General features: G+C 42.0%; 1 protein-coding gene across 3 annotated transcripts in view; it reads left to right on the top strand.

Annotated features, from left to right (window-relative positions):
- Positions 1 to 14,692, top strand: part of Palld (palladin, cytoskeletal associated protein) — a 411,174-nt gene that overhangs the window by 175,151 nt on the left and 221,331 nt on the right. For all 3 annotated transcript variants that reach the window (XM_036166697.1, XM_036166696.1, XM_036166695.1), the window contains one exon: positions 5,510 to 5,688. Coding sequence is in view for 1 of the 3 variants with exons in the window: in XM_036166695.1 (XP_036022588.1) it covers positions 5,510 to 5,688 (179 nt within the window). In the remaining 2 variants the exon portion in view is untranslated. The remainder of the gene's footprint in view (positions 1 to 5,509; positions 5,689 to 14,692) is intronic.

Below are 14,692 nucleotides of genomic sequence, written 5' to 3'. Positions count from 1 at the left end.
AGTTCCCCTCTCACCCAGTCCCTCACTTTGTCCTTACCTCATCACAAACAGAATGGACTTTGAAGATCCAAAGGAATTGGGAGGCTGTTTTCTCTAGCAAAGGACCAAGCTTAGGATGGCAATCATGTGTCACTTTAAGCTTTGACTTCATGTGCTTTGTAGTCTGCCCAAACAGCTTTTCTGAGGCTCCCGATCCCTTACATCATTCTGATTGATTAGTGATGTCTGCCACGGGAGGGCAGGGGGAGTGGGGGGTGGGGGCAATGTCATTGCCTTATGATGTAGTTTACCATGCCAACATTGCTTTTCTTTCTTTCTTTTTCCAATATTAGTTTTCTTAAACTCCTCTAGCAATGAGAGTTTTATGTGGGAAAAAAAAATTAGGAGGTCAGCATTTGGTCAACAGGCCTGACTTTCACCTCCTCTCTAAATACTGAATGTGCTGAGTTCTTTGCCAGGAAGCTGTTAGAATTATGACTTTGTGCAAACTTAACTAAACAAACATGACTATAGTACACATCTAATGTGGGTTGTCAAGATGTCAAAAATCAAAGGTTCTTTCAGCTTAGCAAAAAGGCCATTTACATCTGCTGCAAGCTACATGAAGAGTGGTCAAGGCTGATCTCCTTTCCTGATGCACGCATGCACTAACTACATTGTTTTACGTTTATGCTTGTAAAGTACACTTCAGCTTGACTCGGTCAGAGTACATGAACTTCTCAACATAAACATTCTAAAGCAAAAATCTAGGGCATTGATATGATTTAGACTATCTGTTCAACCCTTTCATCTTCTATACACTTGTTGCCTTATTAACGCAGCAGCAGTGGTCCAAGTTTTGAAATGTCAGCTATTGTGAGGTCCACAGGCCTGGAGCTTATCGCAGTTAAAAGGCAGTGTGTTACTAGGGAGGCCAAGGTAAAAGATCTCCTGGCTAAAACCAGCCAGGGCAGTAGAGTGAGACCCTGTAGGAAAGAAACAGGAGGGGAGGAGGAGGGGAGGAGGAGATCATTTATACTTATAGTTCACCAAAGAAGGAGACAAAGTCATACCACAGGAAGAAGAACCAAGTCAACCCCAAGGCCAAATGAGGGCAGAGAATCTGTGGATAGAAGCCATTATTACAATTTCTATAGAAAGGATAGAAAGAGGCAGCCAGATGAGCCAATTGATGCTTGGCCCACTGGGATGAGTCAGTGGATTCCTAGAAAAGGGCCTGTCCCTACTTTTTATTTAGTACCAGGCTAAGAAACAATGAGGGCAGGTAAGCAAGTGGTGGCCCTGGGTGAAAGCTCTGTGGAAAAGGTGACAGGAGCAGGTGCTCTGGGTCAGCTGGTTTGCATGGGAAAGGAATGCTTGCGTGTCAGTTTAAGAGCTCTAGGTACTGGCTGACCCTGGGAAGGATAGTCTCTCCATGGCCATAAGACTCCAGGTGCCCAAGCAGTAGAAGCACAGGAAATAAAAAAGTGTGTGTGTATACATATATGTATTCGCACGCGCGCACACACACACACACACACACACACACACACACACACACACACACACACACACACACACACACATATATTCCAAACACCAAGCACTCTGCTGAAGTACAATGAAACTGGAACTTCATATGATAAGAACGCACAGGAATAACTGATTTCAATATGAGTGGGAGAGCACATGCCTGTGGCACCAGCACTTGGGAAGCAGAAGCAGGAAGATCAGAAGTTCAGGGCCAGCCTTGGGAGATACTGAATTGAGACAGTGACTAGAGACCAGCCAGGGCTACAAAAGAACCTATCTCAAAGATCTCACCTCTTGAAAAATTGTGTGTGTGTGTGTGTGTGTGTGTGTTTGTGTGTGTGTGTGTGTGTGTGTGTGTGTGTGTGTAATATTACATGCCTCTAACAGGTAAAATTAAGTATAATAGTCTTGATGAAGACACCGTATTAAGTCCATCGTGGCGAAGAAGTACTTATCTGGCTCTGGCATATGAAATATATACTCCTTAAGGTATATTTCAGGTACTGTGTATTGTGCTTTGAGGATTTTTTCTTTTAGTCTTAACCCGATCGTTATTACATTATAATTGGTCTATTTGCTAGACCAGACAACATGACACAGTACTTTTCTGCAGGCCTTCTCAGAGCATTTGACAAGAAAAGTGAATAGCAAGCCTCACAGGCTGAGTGAGCATGGAGTAACGTGGGACAGACAGCTAAGCCCTAGCTCTGTGCTACACGCTGTGGTCAATAAGAAATTGCTCTAAATCTATTTTATTTTGCAATCAAGAAGTAGTTCATATAAGAAAGGTGGCTAAGGATTGGGAAAAGAAGTGAACCCAGGCACAGTGACTTAGTCCTTTAATCCTAGCACATGCAGGAGGCTGAGGCAGGAGGATCACTGTAAGTTCTAGGCCTGCATGGGCAGTAGAGTGAGTCCCTATCTCAAAAAAAACATCAGATAGAGGAAGCAATGAGGACATATGGAAGGATTTTGAGGGAAGAAAAGGGAGGGGGAGATATGGGCAAAATGTGTTATAATGTATATATGAAATTATCACAATAAAATCCATTATTTCATGCTAATAAAAAAGTAGTCTTTTCTAGGTAGAGAAACAAGATATAAATACATTAGACATTGAATAATGATAGAAATAATAACACAGAAGATATAAAAACATAGTAGTAAGTGGGGCTGCAGAGATGTCTCAGTGGTTTAGGGCATTTGTTGTTATTGCAAAGGACACAGGTTCAATTCCCAGTACAACATGATGCCTCGCAACCATCTCTAACTCCAGTTCCAGGGGATCTGATGTCCTCTTCTGGCCAAGGTATACACCAGGCATGCACATGGTACACATACATGCAGGCAAAACACTCATATCCATGAAATAAATCTTTTCAAAAGGAGTAATGATCAATTGTCAAATAAGTTAAGTGATATTAAAAGTTCTTAAGGACAAATGGGAAAAACAAAAGAACTATGAATGTTCTACTTGCAAGAGACCAGAGATGGGAAGCCCAGTGGCCTTAGGATAAATAATTGGGACTTGTTGTTATAAGTTAGAATGACCAGGGCATATTAGATCCAGACATAAAAGTTATATTCACATGAAGCACTCAGGGGTCCTCACTGATGGAGTAGACTTAGAAAGAGGGTCAGCATTCTGTGTGAGGTCTACAGTACAGGAAACAACAGGCTCCAGTAAACTTTTCCTAGAAAGTAGAGAAAGTGGGTTTCAACACTGCACAGTATATTGCAACTCCTTCCCAACTCCACCATCATAAAACAGAAGCAGCCACGAGACAATGGATAAATGAATGAGTGTGGTACACTTTAAAAAAAAAAAAAAAGCCTTATTGACTCCAAAGTTTGAGGTTATTGTAATTTTCACTGTCACAAAATATTATTCTTTTGATTTTTTTCCCTCTCAGCCAACTCTAAAGTGTAAAAGGCAGAATTTGTTGACAACCATGGCAAAAAGGGGCTTGCAGGCTGTAAATTTGTGGAGTTAGAGGGTAAGGTTCTGCATATACTCATGTGGCTGTCAAAGGCTTCCTGATGAGGTACATCTACCCCATGGACATCAATTTCTTCTTCTTCTTCTTCTTCTTCTTCTTCTTCTTCTTCTTCTTCTTCTTCTTCTTCTTCTTCTTCTTCTTCTTCTTCATATCTTTTTCCTGGAAGCCAAAACCATCCAATACCAGAAAAGATACACAAAGTCCACAATTCGTTTCAGAGTTGACCAAACATGATTCCATGCTTTTCTCATAGACAACACTCAGTAGTTCTGTGTTCGGTTGAAGCGTTGTCTGTTTAGTAAAGCCCTTGGCTTGGCCTTGGAGGGGTTGTTTGTAACAAGGATTAATGCAAAGGATCAGAAAAGAATTCCAAAGAAGGGAAGGGAAAGGTAAAAACAGCAGGAGGGTAACCCTTGAGGGCTATGTAGTAGTGAGACCCTGGAATATTTGACAGAAACAGAAGTTGATCATAAAAAGAATGATTCTATTCATATTTAATTTGAATAAATAGAAAGCAAAACTAAGGCAGAGTCACTAGGAAGTCATCAATGACAGACCTGAGGTTCAAGGGGTGACAGGTGGAAGAAATTCAGGAACCTTAGTCTGATGACAGACAGGGAGTTTATCATGTATCAGAAACAGAGCTAAAGTGATCAACAAAAGCCAACACCACACTTAGCGCTCGTTGGTAGCAAGCTGGACCAGGTCTGTGGAAAGGGGATGTGCCATGGCTTTAGGTAGAATGGCTCTCTAAGACTTTATGCAAACAGGAAAAATCACATAGCTCCCAAGAATTACAAAAGACTGCCCCAACATGATATGAGCCACACTACATGAAATGGTGCATGGTGTTGGCTCATTATGTATTTTTTAATTCTCCATGTCATTGCTGTTCTCTTGTAAGTAGTGGCATGTGGTTTTTAATATGGCTTCTGGGGTTAGTGCTCTGAGAATTAGCAAGGTCTTTGCTTCACTAACTTTGTTTTCAAATTAAATATGAACCTACACCCCATAACTCCAGATAAAAAATTAGTCCCTGGTGTTGTCATATTTTTCACAAAAGGACGCCAAGCCCAGAGACTTTTACAGACAATCAGACTCCAAACAAATTTGTAGCATTATTAAGAGCTGAACTGAAAATATAATTCCAGAATCTCCAGGCTTTTTACTTTAAACAAGAATGTTCCCATGTTTCTTTAAGAACACATCATACTAGCAGGTTCTTGAGGGGAAGGTATTTGTTCTTTTGTTTGTTTTGTTTTCTGTAAAAGCAGCAGCTTGCTGTTGGAGTTTGAGGAGCTGGGGAAATAGAAGAAAGATCAGGCAAAGGAACCTCTGTCGTCACTCAGCTCCAGTCTCCTGCCACAACCGCCTGGCCCTTAGGGAAAGGAAAGTGTTAACTAACAAGGACAAATTACAGCTCAGTTGCTCCCTCTCTCTCCATGTTGGAGAGCAAAGCAGTCAGCTAGAAACTGTTGTAAATATCAGGAACGAGAAGCCATTTGATCCGGTACTGCTCACTGCTCGGAAGTCTTGCTGATCAGTAGACATTTCTTTAATGGCCGTGTTTCCTGAGCATTGCGGATAGTTTGAGTGTAAAGTTTATATTCCTTTTATGTTCTTCCTTAGATAAAAATAATAGGTAAAATTGTAATGATCATGGAAGTCCTACATTATAAAATATGTTATAAGACACTTTGAGTTTTAGTTCCTTAATTTTATAATCAAACCAGTCTTTACAAGTTCATTGAGGTGACTTATTTTAAGGTTACTAAAATGTGCAAGATGCTTTACAAAGAAAATTTGTGTGGGGTAGGTGTGTCAACTCATTAATTTCACAGTCTAGGTTCAGTTTCCATGAGGAACACTGACACAAAACTTTTATCAAGCACACATCCTCTGGCATAGCATGAGCCTTGCTTAGCATCCAGCCTCTCTCTGCCTTATTGTATGCCTCACCCATTGCCCTGACATCGCTTCGCGCCTTTGTCCTGCAGATGGTTCTGTGAGGGAAAGGAGCTGTACAACAGTCCTGACATTCAGATCTGTAGCGACGGTGGGGAGCTGCACACCTTGGTCATTGCTGAGGCCTTTGAGGACGACACAGGTCGCTACACGTGTCTGGCTACAAACCCCAACGGCTCAGACACCACATCCGCAGAGGTGTTCATTGAAGGTAAGGAGGGCGTGGAGGGGTGAGGTGTGAATGGTCTTCTGGCTGTCCTCCAAGCATCCCTGCAGGCAAACAGGGCTGTGGTGGTGTGGATCAAGCCTCATTTCTCCTAAACAACTCTGGACGTCCACTGAATTCTCCCTTGAACTGTTCTGACTCCTAGGCACACATCAACTTGTTCCTTTTTATCTCTGCCACATTTAACTTGAACTTATTTACAATATGAAGTACACAATTCAGTTTCTCTCTAGTAAATGAAGTATGAAAATGTAATTGAAACAACACTGTATCATCCAAAGCTATAAAAGATTCAGGGAGTTACTTACTCATGGGGATTAGAAGTGATGAGTATTTTGAAATGTTTTCACTTTTACTAAATTTGAGCAGTGTGCTTCTGTTGTTGTTGTTGTTGTTGTTAAGACCCCTTTATAAGCACAAACTTGAATTAATTGGTGAGGATGATTTCAAAAACTCATGCTGTAAGAGCAGTTTGAGAAAATAAAATGCTTCTTTCTTTTTTTTATTCTTGACATTCATTTTTATTTCGTGACTTCTCTGCCACCACCCACCCCCACTTTACTTTGAAAAAAATCAAAATTATCTGGAAAATTTAGCCTACTATTTCTTTTCCCATTTAGTCATTTTAAAAATTAACAGTTACAAAAGTGTGTGTGTGTGTGTGTGTGTGTGTGTGTACTTCGCAGCCATATAAATAGATTCAAATTTTCCCCTACAATGTAGCCCTCACAAGGACCATAGACAGAATTGACTCTTAGAGTTCTGGTGCTACTAATAAGTTAATATTTACCTTTCATCTCTCTAGTCTCTGCATGGGCTAAAACATATTCATCCCATTCTTTGCCTCCAAATGGAGCTTGTAGCCAGCCTGGAAGAGCCTAAGACACTCCGTCACAAAAGGATCACACATTCCACTTTCAGTAACTCACAGACATGCCTTTATTCCTGGGCTAATTCCAATATTGCTGTGAAATAGTCCCAATCCGGTTTTACTTTTTACCGGCTTCAGGATTCATCATCAGCTGGAAGGAGTTTGGATGCTGAGATCCTGAGGAAAATTAACACATGGATGAGTATTTCACCAGCTTTTTTCCCTCTTTCTCTTTCCGTTCCTTCTTCATTCCTTTTGCTATTAAAGGCTTTCAAGGGCTGAGCCTGGACACGGTGGTACCTGTAAACCCAGCACTTGTGAGGTGGAGTCAGGAAGAGCAGAGTTTAAGGCCAGCTTAGACTCCATGAGACATTATCTTTTATATATATATATGTGTGTGTGTGTATTATCTTCATATATCTATATGAAGCTGAGTAGAAAATGTTATACGCTGATATTAACTTTAGATCAAAGAATGGAAGACTTCTATTATCCATTCATTAATCATTTTTTTAACAAGACTAAACCTTGTGAAATTGGAAAACTTGGTTACCAAAGTATCATAGTTTAGGTGATATAACTCTTTCTGGATCAGTACCAATAGTTTTAAGTAATCGGAGGTGCTTTAAACACCACACTTCTCAGATTGCCTTTTAATCTACAATATCATGGCTATCCCATAAATCAGTTGCTTCTTAAAACAATAGCTAAGATTTCAAACAGGCACAAAAACACTAGAGGCCTCTGCTATGTTAATCTTCAGTGATCAGGTATTTTGTCTAATTACATTATACTTCTTCATTGCCAAAGCAAAAGAAAACACAGTCTGAACTCTTGTCTAGAGCACCTTCAAGAGTTAGCAAAGGAGTTTGAAAAGTAACAAGTGTGCCTGACTCAAAACTGTTCCCTTTGCTTTTGAAAGGACTTTCCACCTTGTATAAGGGTTTTCAGGAACCTCTAGCAATCTTGTCCTCTTAAGAAAAGCAAACAGTCCACAGCTAATGCCAATAACCTGTACAGCACTTGTAAATCTTTGACTCACAGATGAACATGGAAGCATGCACACACACACACACACACACACACACACACACACACACACACACACTCACAGAGGCATGCAGATAAATGTCTTTAAGCCTCCCTGTCAGTCCTTTGAGGCATTTCTCTGATTTCCATTTTGCAAATGAGAAACAGACCCAGAAAGGTTGAGAGGGCTCCTCCAATTTAAAGTGCATGTTCTTAACCACTCCACCACACTGGTAAATATTTTGAAGTGCTTCATACATGAAAAATTAATGGTGAAAAGAAGTCTCATCTCATAGTGAGTTATTAGTCAATGTCACTAATGAGCAGGTCTATAGTGAACATCTTGTGGCATTTTAAAACACAGTGAGGGGGGGCTGAAAGAAACCTGCTTGCAGATTATGACACTTTAAAATGCAACACCTCATCTGCTTAGAGGCTTGCTAGAAATAAATGGGAATTTTTTTTTCCTAAGTGCAGTCTTCTTGTTATACTCACTAAATTCTCTTAAGCTCCTGGTCATCAGTTTTTGTGGGTTTTGATAGCATTTGACCTTAAATATATTGAATGGAGGATAAAAGAGCTGGAGCTGGACAGAGCAAGAGAAGGAGCAAATAAGATTCATCTTCCTAAGAATACATAAACCTCTACAGAAACTGGCTAACACTGACCTTGTTAAATAGGGATAAATATTAAAGTTTTAAGTGATAAATTTAAGTGTATATTAATTCCCAAGAGCAGTGACATGAACTGGGAGTCAAGATCAGATAGATACATTCTTAGTCTCACTGAGAGAGAGTCCCAGTAAGAAATGTCCACATTCACTAATTCCAGCACTGATTAGATGTAGACCTTGCTCAAACACATCACTAATTCTACATCATCAAGAAGTCACTAGAGGTCTACCAGAAGCAAAGAGCTTCTGTAGAGCTTTACATGTCAACAAAAATCTTTTCTGAATGTTTCAAAACATACTATTTAGAAATTATCTAAATGCCATTGATTGGGCCCACAAGACAGCAGAGTCCAAAGGGCCACTTGCTGCCAGCCTGACAACCTGATTTTGGGACCCACATGGCTGAAGAGAAGGGACTCCCAAGAGTTTTCCCCTGGCCTCCATATGCATGCTATGGTACATGTGCCATCATGAGTGTGCATGAGCATATGCAATAGTAATAGCAATAGTAATGACATAATAATAGTAAGATTATGGGTGGAGAGTTGAGGAAACAAATTTAAGAAGTTAAATAACGATCGTGTGTGTGTGTGTGTGTGTGTGTGTGTGTGTGTGTGTGTGTGTGTGCATGCTTCCATGTTCATCTGTGAGTCAAAGATTCAGACCCAGACAATCTGCCTCTTTTTCACTGCTCCAGAAAAAAAGGAAGAAGAAATTCTTATTATCCCTGAGGCTGCTATGAGCCTTGCCTTGCTCTGCTCTTACATCATTTTTCAGGACACAGTGAACTGTTCTTGACCATCCTTACACGTATGTTTAATAATTGCTATAAAACAGGCACTGGTCCCAACCTGAGGCTCACATTAGTGAACACAGCTATTCTGAAGCTCGCATGCCAAAAGGAGGAGGAGGACCCCCCCAAAAAACAAACAAACAAACAAACAAAAAACAAAAACAAAAAAAAAACTTCGTAAAATCCAAGACCTGGAAAGTCTATGAAGGAAATAAAGATAGCCGGATGGGTGGAAAGCCACTCTGGAGAGGTGACATTTGACCTAAAACCAAGGGAGAAGAGAAGGAAAAAACTAGGGAAAATTCCAGGCAGAGAGCACACATGCAAACACCCTGTGTGGGAAAGACCAGAAGGACAGAAGGAACCAAAAGAAATCCAAGGTACCTAGACATCATTAGCCCTGTGATGGGGACAAATGCAACTAAGAAGCGAAAGGGTTTGTTTTAGCTCAAACTTCCAGGTTTGGGTCCATTATTTCTGGAAAGTCAAGGTGGCCAGAACTTGAAGCAGCTAGGCACACAACATCCATAGTCAAGAGCAGAGAAAAATGAACGCTTGCAAGCTTCATGTTGTTTAATTTGCTCTTTACACTTAGACAGTCTAAGATCCCCTGTCTAGGGAATAGTGCTGTCCACAGTGGACTGGGTCTTGCCACATCTATCGGCATAATCAAGTCAATCCCCCATGGACATGCTCACAGATGCTCACTGACCAACCTAATTTAAGCAGCCTCCCACTGTCTTCCATGACACATTGTATCAGGTTGACAGTTCAAACCAACCATCACCTGGGCAAAAGGAAGAGGCTTCAGGACAGGGGAGCTTGTCCGCAGTGTCCATTCTGATGAGAGGTCTGATGAGGTCAAGCAGCAAACCACTGACTTCAGCAACGCAGGGCATGGTTGGTGATTGTAGCAAGAGGGAATTGGGGGGCAGGATGTCAAGAGTTGCGAGAAAGTTTGCAAACTATGGAATTGGTAGCAGATATTAGATGGTCATTTGGGAAGTTTTGCCAAGTCACCGACAGAAGCTGGCAATGTGGGGACCCTGAGGGTATCCCAGGTGTACAGGGAAACATACTGGCATGCTGGGCAGACACAACAGCAGGCTGGCAGGCGACCCACGCCATGCAGGCATAGCGGCAGGGCAGCGGGTGGACACTACATCCACATGGAAATGGTTTATTATAATAGAGAGATGCAGAGAAGATAGAAAAGCAGGAAAGAAGAGAGAAGTGGGCGTTGAGGGATGCACACCTCATGGGAGTGGAGAGAGGAAGGAGCAGAGTTTTTCCTTAAGAAGAGGCTTCTACATCAGAACACAGGGCAGCCCCAAGGGGTGGGATTTCAGGGGGTGGATCAGAATATTAACAGGCAGTATCTGGAAAAGGGTATGAGGTTTGTTTGCAGTCTGTTTTCAGGCAGGACTTACTGGAATATGTTTATATGCCGATGAAAAGACATAATGGGGGAAATTAGATTATGCAGAAGAGAGGGAGATTAAGATATAAAGTTTTTAAGTGAGAGGAGAATGTGACTCATTTGTGTACAGGATGGGGAAAGAGATGCCCCTCCTGGGCTAGATAGTTAAGGAAGAGTCTCAAGAATATGTAAATAGGAAAAGTAAACAACATGTGAAGTAATTTCACCCCAACTTTCCACTACTCTCTCCTCCTACCTGTCAAATGAATTATAGGGATGGTATAGCTTTAAGAATTCTAGACGGGCGGTGGTGGCACACGCCTGTAATCCCAGCACTCAGGAGGCAGAGACAGGAAGATCCTCTGTGAGTTCAAGGCCAGCCTGGTCTACAGAGCTAGTCCAGGACAGGCTCCAAAGCTACAGAGAGACCCTGTCTGGAGGGGGGGGGGGAGAATTCTAGAAGAAGGCAGGGTGGGGGCTCTGAAAACTGGCTTGAACTAGACCTTGTGGACATGAAGGATGTGGATTTGGAGGAGGGGACAGGAAGTCAGCTTTGCAGACAGGTTGGACAGGAATTCAGAAGAAAGAGGCAAGGAGGCAGGTACTGCATGACATGAGTCTGTATTCTCTCCATGCTGAGTAACCAGGTAAGTGAGATTTGGAAATAAGCCATGATGTTGCATGGGCAAATATTCCTTCTGCTCCCAGGAGGTCAAGCCCCAAATGTCAGACACTGTGGTGCACCAGTGTCTGACGTCAAATGGAGTTCCAAGCACATATTCCTTCTGCTAAATTTTTTTAATTAAAATTTTTATTGATTTTTAAAAATATTTTTATTACATTTTTTCATTTATTTTACATACATATCAACCAGTTTCCCCCCTCCCCTCTTCCAGTTCCCTCCCCACACCTCCTGTGTAACCCTTCCCATCCACTCCTCCTCCACTCAGCCCTCCTATGGGTGTCAACAAAGCGTGGCATATTAAGTTGAGGCAGGATCAAGCTCCTCCCCCTGCACCAAGGCTGGGTGAGGCATTTCAGCATGGGAAATAGGTTCCAAAAAGCCAGCTCATGTGCCAGGGGCAAGGCCTGATCCCACTGCTAGAGGCCCCACAAACAGACCAAGCTACACAACTGTCACCCATATACAGAGGTCAGTCCCATGCAGGCTCCCTAGCTGTTGGTCCAGAGTCTGTGAGCTCCCATGAGCTCAGGTCAGCTGTCTCTGTGGTTTCCCCATCATGATCTTGACACCCCCCCTTACTCATACAAGCCCTCCTCCCTCTCTTCACCTGGACTCCTGGAGCTCAGCCCAGTGCTTGACTGTGGATCTCTGCACCTGCTTTCACCAGTTACTGGATGAAGGTTCTATGATAACAATTAGGGTAGTCACCAATCTGATTACAGGGGAAGGCCAGTTCAGGCACCCTCTCCACTATTGCTAGGAATCTTGACTGAGTCATCCTTGTGGATTCCTGGTAGTTCCCCTGGCACCAGGTTTCTCCTTAACCCCCAAATGCCCCCCTCTATCAAGATATCTCTTTTATTACTCTCCTCCTCCATCCAGCCCCCAGTTCGACCAACCCAATCCCTCATGTTCCCATTCCTCCACCTCCTCCCCTCTACCTTCCCCTCTCCCCCAACCCTAGTTTACCTAGGATATCTCATCTATTTCCCCTTCCCAGGGAAATCCATGCATCCCTCTTAGGGTCCTCGTTGTTACCTAGCTTCTCTGGGATTGTGGATTGTAGCCTGGTTATCCTTTGCTTTACATCTAATACCCACTTATCAGTCAGTACATACTATGTTTGTCTTTCTGAGTCTGAGTTACCTCACTCAGGATAATTTTTTTTTCTAGTTCCATCCATTTGCTTGCAAATTTCAAGATGTCATTGGTTTTTACATCTGAGTAGTACTACATTGTATATATGTGCCACATTTTCTTTATTCATTCTTCCATTGAGGAGCATCTAGGTTGTTTCCAGGTTCTGGCTATTACAAATAATGCTGCTATGAACATAGTTGACTAAGTATCCTTGTGGTATGATTGAGCATCCTTTGGCCAAGAGTGGTATAGCTGGGTTTTGAAGTAGATTGATTCCCAATTTTATGAGAAACAACCATACTGGTTTCCAAAGTGGCTGTACAGTTTGCACTCCCACCAGCAGGGGAGGAGTGTTCCCCTTACTCCACATCCTATCCAACATTTTTATCTTAGCTATTCTGATAGGTTAAGAGGCTATCTCAGAGTCCTTTTGATTTACATTTCCCTGATAGCTAAGGATATTGAACAAATTTTTTAGGTGTATCTCGGTCATTTGAGATTCTTCTGTTGAAAATTCTCTGTTTAAATCTGTACCCCATTTTTAATTAGATTATTTGGTATTTTGATGTCTAGTTTCTTGAGTTCAGCCCTCTATCAGATGTGAGGTTGGTGAAGATCTTTTCCCATTCTGCAGGCAGCCTTTTGTCTTATTGACAGTGTCCTTTGCCTTACAGAAGCTTCTCAGTTTCAGGAGGTCCCATTTAGTAATTGTTGATCTCAGTGTCTGTGCTACTGGTGTTATATATTCAAGAAGTTGTCTCCTGTACCAGTGCATTCAAGGCTATTTCCCACTTTCTCTTCTATCACATTCAGTGTAACTGGATTTATGTTGAAGTCTTTGATCCACTTGGACTTGAGTTTTGTGCAGGGTGATAGATATGGACCTATATGCATTCTTCAACATTTGAACATCCAGTTATGCCAGCACCATTTGTTGAAGATGCTTTCTTTTTTCCATTATATAATTTTGACTTCTTTGTCAAAAATCAGGTATTCATAGGTACATGGATTTACATCAGGGTCTTCAATTCAATTCCATTGATCTACTTGTCTGTTTTTATGCCAATACCAAGCTGTTTTATTATTATAGCTCTATAGTAGAGCTTGAAGTCAGGGATAGTGATGCCTCCAGAAGTTCCTTTATCATACAGGATTATTTTAGCTATCCTGGGTTTTTTGTTTTTTTCATATGAAGTTGAATATTGTTCTTTTGAGGGCCGGGAAGATGGCTCAGCCATTAAAAGCTAGGCTCACAACCAAAAATATATTATATATTTTAAAATGATTTTTCCTAACATTTTATGAAAAGCCAGTAGATTGCTGTATCTTTAACAGTGGCTGTGTGCATCGAAATTAGATCATTATCAGGATCGAGGGAGTTGATCCTGGAGTGGTGCCTGGCATGCGATGCCAGCTGTTCTGAAGATCATCACAAAAATAGTATTTTCCTTTAAAAAAAAATCTAAAGCATGTAAGCACATGTGTGTAAATAAAATAAAATCATGCTTAGCCTGACTGAAATAGCCCCATAATTTTTCTCTGTGTGTATGTGTTGCTGGGAACTGAAGCCAGGGTTTCCGGCATGCTAAGTACACACTGTACCATCAACCCAATGGTCACTTTTAGTATGTTGCCATTTCTCACCTTTTTCCTGTGGGTGCCTTCCACTTTAAATAGCCTTTTTCACCTGGTTTGTTTGTTTGTAGTTTAAATTGTTGTTTCCAAGCATCTACCCATGTCATCAACATCCCTCTTTTCTGATCAGCAAGTAGCACACAGGAGCAGACCTTCAGGGGGAGGGAGGTTGAGGGGGAAGGGAGGTTGGGGGGGGGGGGGGGGGGAACTGCCCTCAGGGGAGGATTTGGTCTGTTACAGCCTGCCACAGCTGCTTTGACACCTGAGACACAAGGTGACATTGGCATTCCACAAGGGCTGGACAGGTGCAGAAAACCCTCCAGAGACACTAATGTTTTTACCTTTCAACTCTTTCTCAGATGATCAAACCCAGGGCCTTCCATGTGCTAGTCAGGTTCTCTGCAGCTGTGCTGTAGCACAGTCCAAGGAAGTCCATCTGTCTGTCTGTCTGTCTGTCTGTCTGTCTTTGATTTGTTTAAGACAAGATTTCTTTAGTAGTCCAGGCTGGCCTTAAACTCACTAGAATCCTCTTCTTCTAGGATACAAATTCAGTCCCATATCACAATGCCTGGCTCCTAGAATAAGTCTTTTGATCTTGTTCCTGCTGTAAGGTGGTGGTGGTGGTGGTGGTGGTAGTGGTTCAGACAGGGTCAGACCAGTTGAAGCTGATCTGGGACTCTACTCCTTAAGTAGTCCCGATTAACCTTAAATTCAAGGTTACCCTCCTGCCTCAGTCTCCCAGG

Source organism: Onychomys torridus, chromosome 17, assembly GCF_903995425.1.
Source record: "Onychomys torridus chromosome 17, mOncTor1.1, whole genome shotgun sequence".
In the NCBI taxonomy this organism is placed as follows: domain Eukaryota; kingdom Metazoa; phylum Chordata; class Mammalia; order Rodentia; family Cricetidae; genus Onychomys; species Onychomys torridus.
This window is presented reverse-complemented; position numbering and strand designations above follow the sequence as displayed.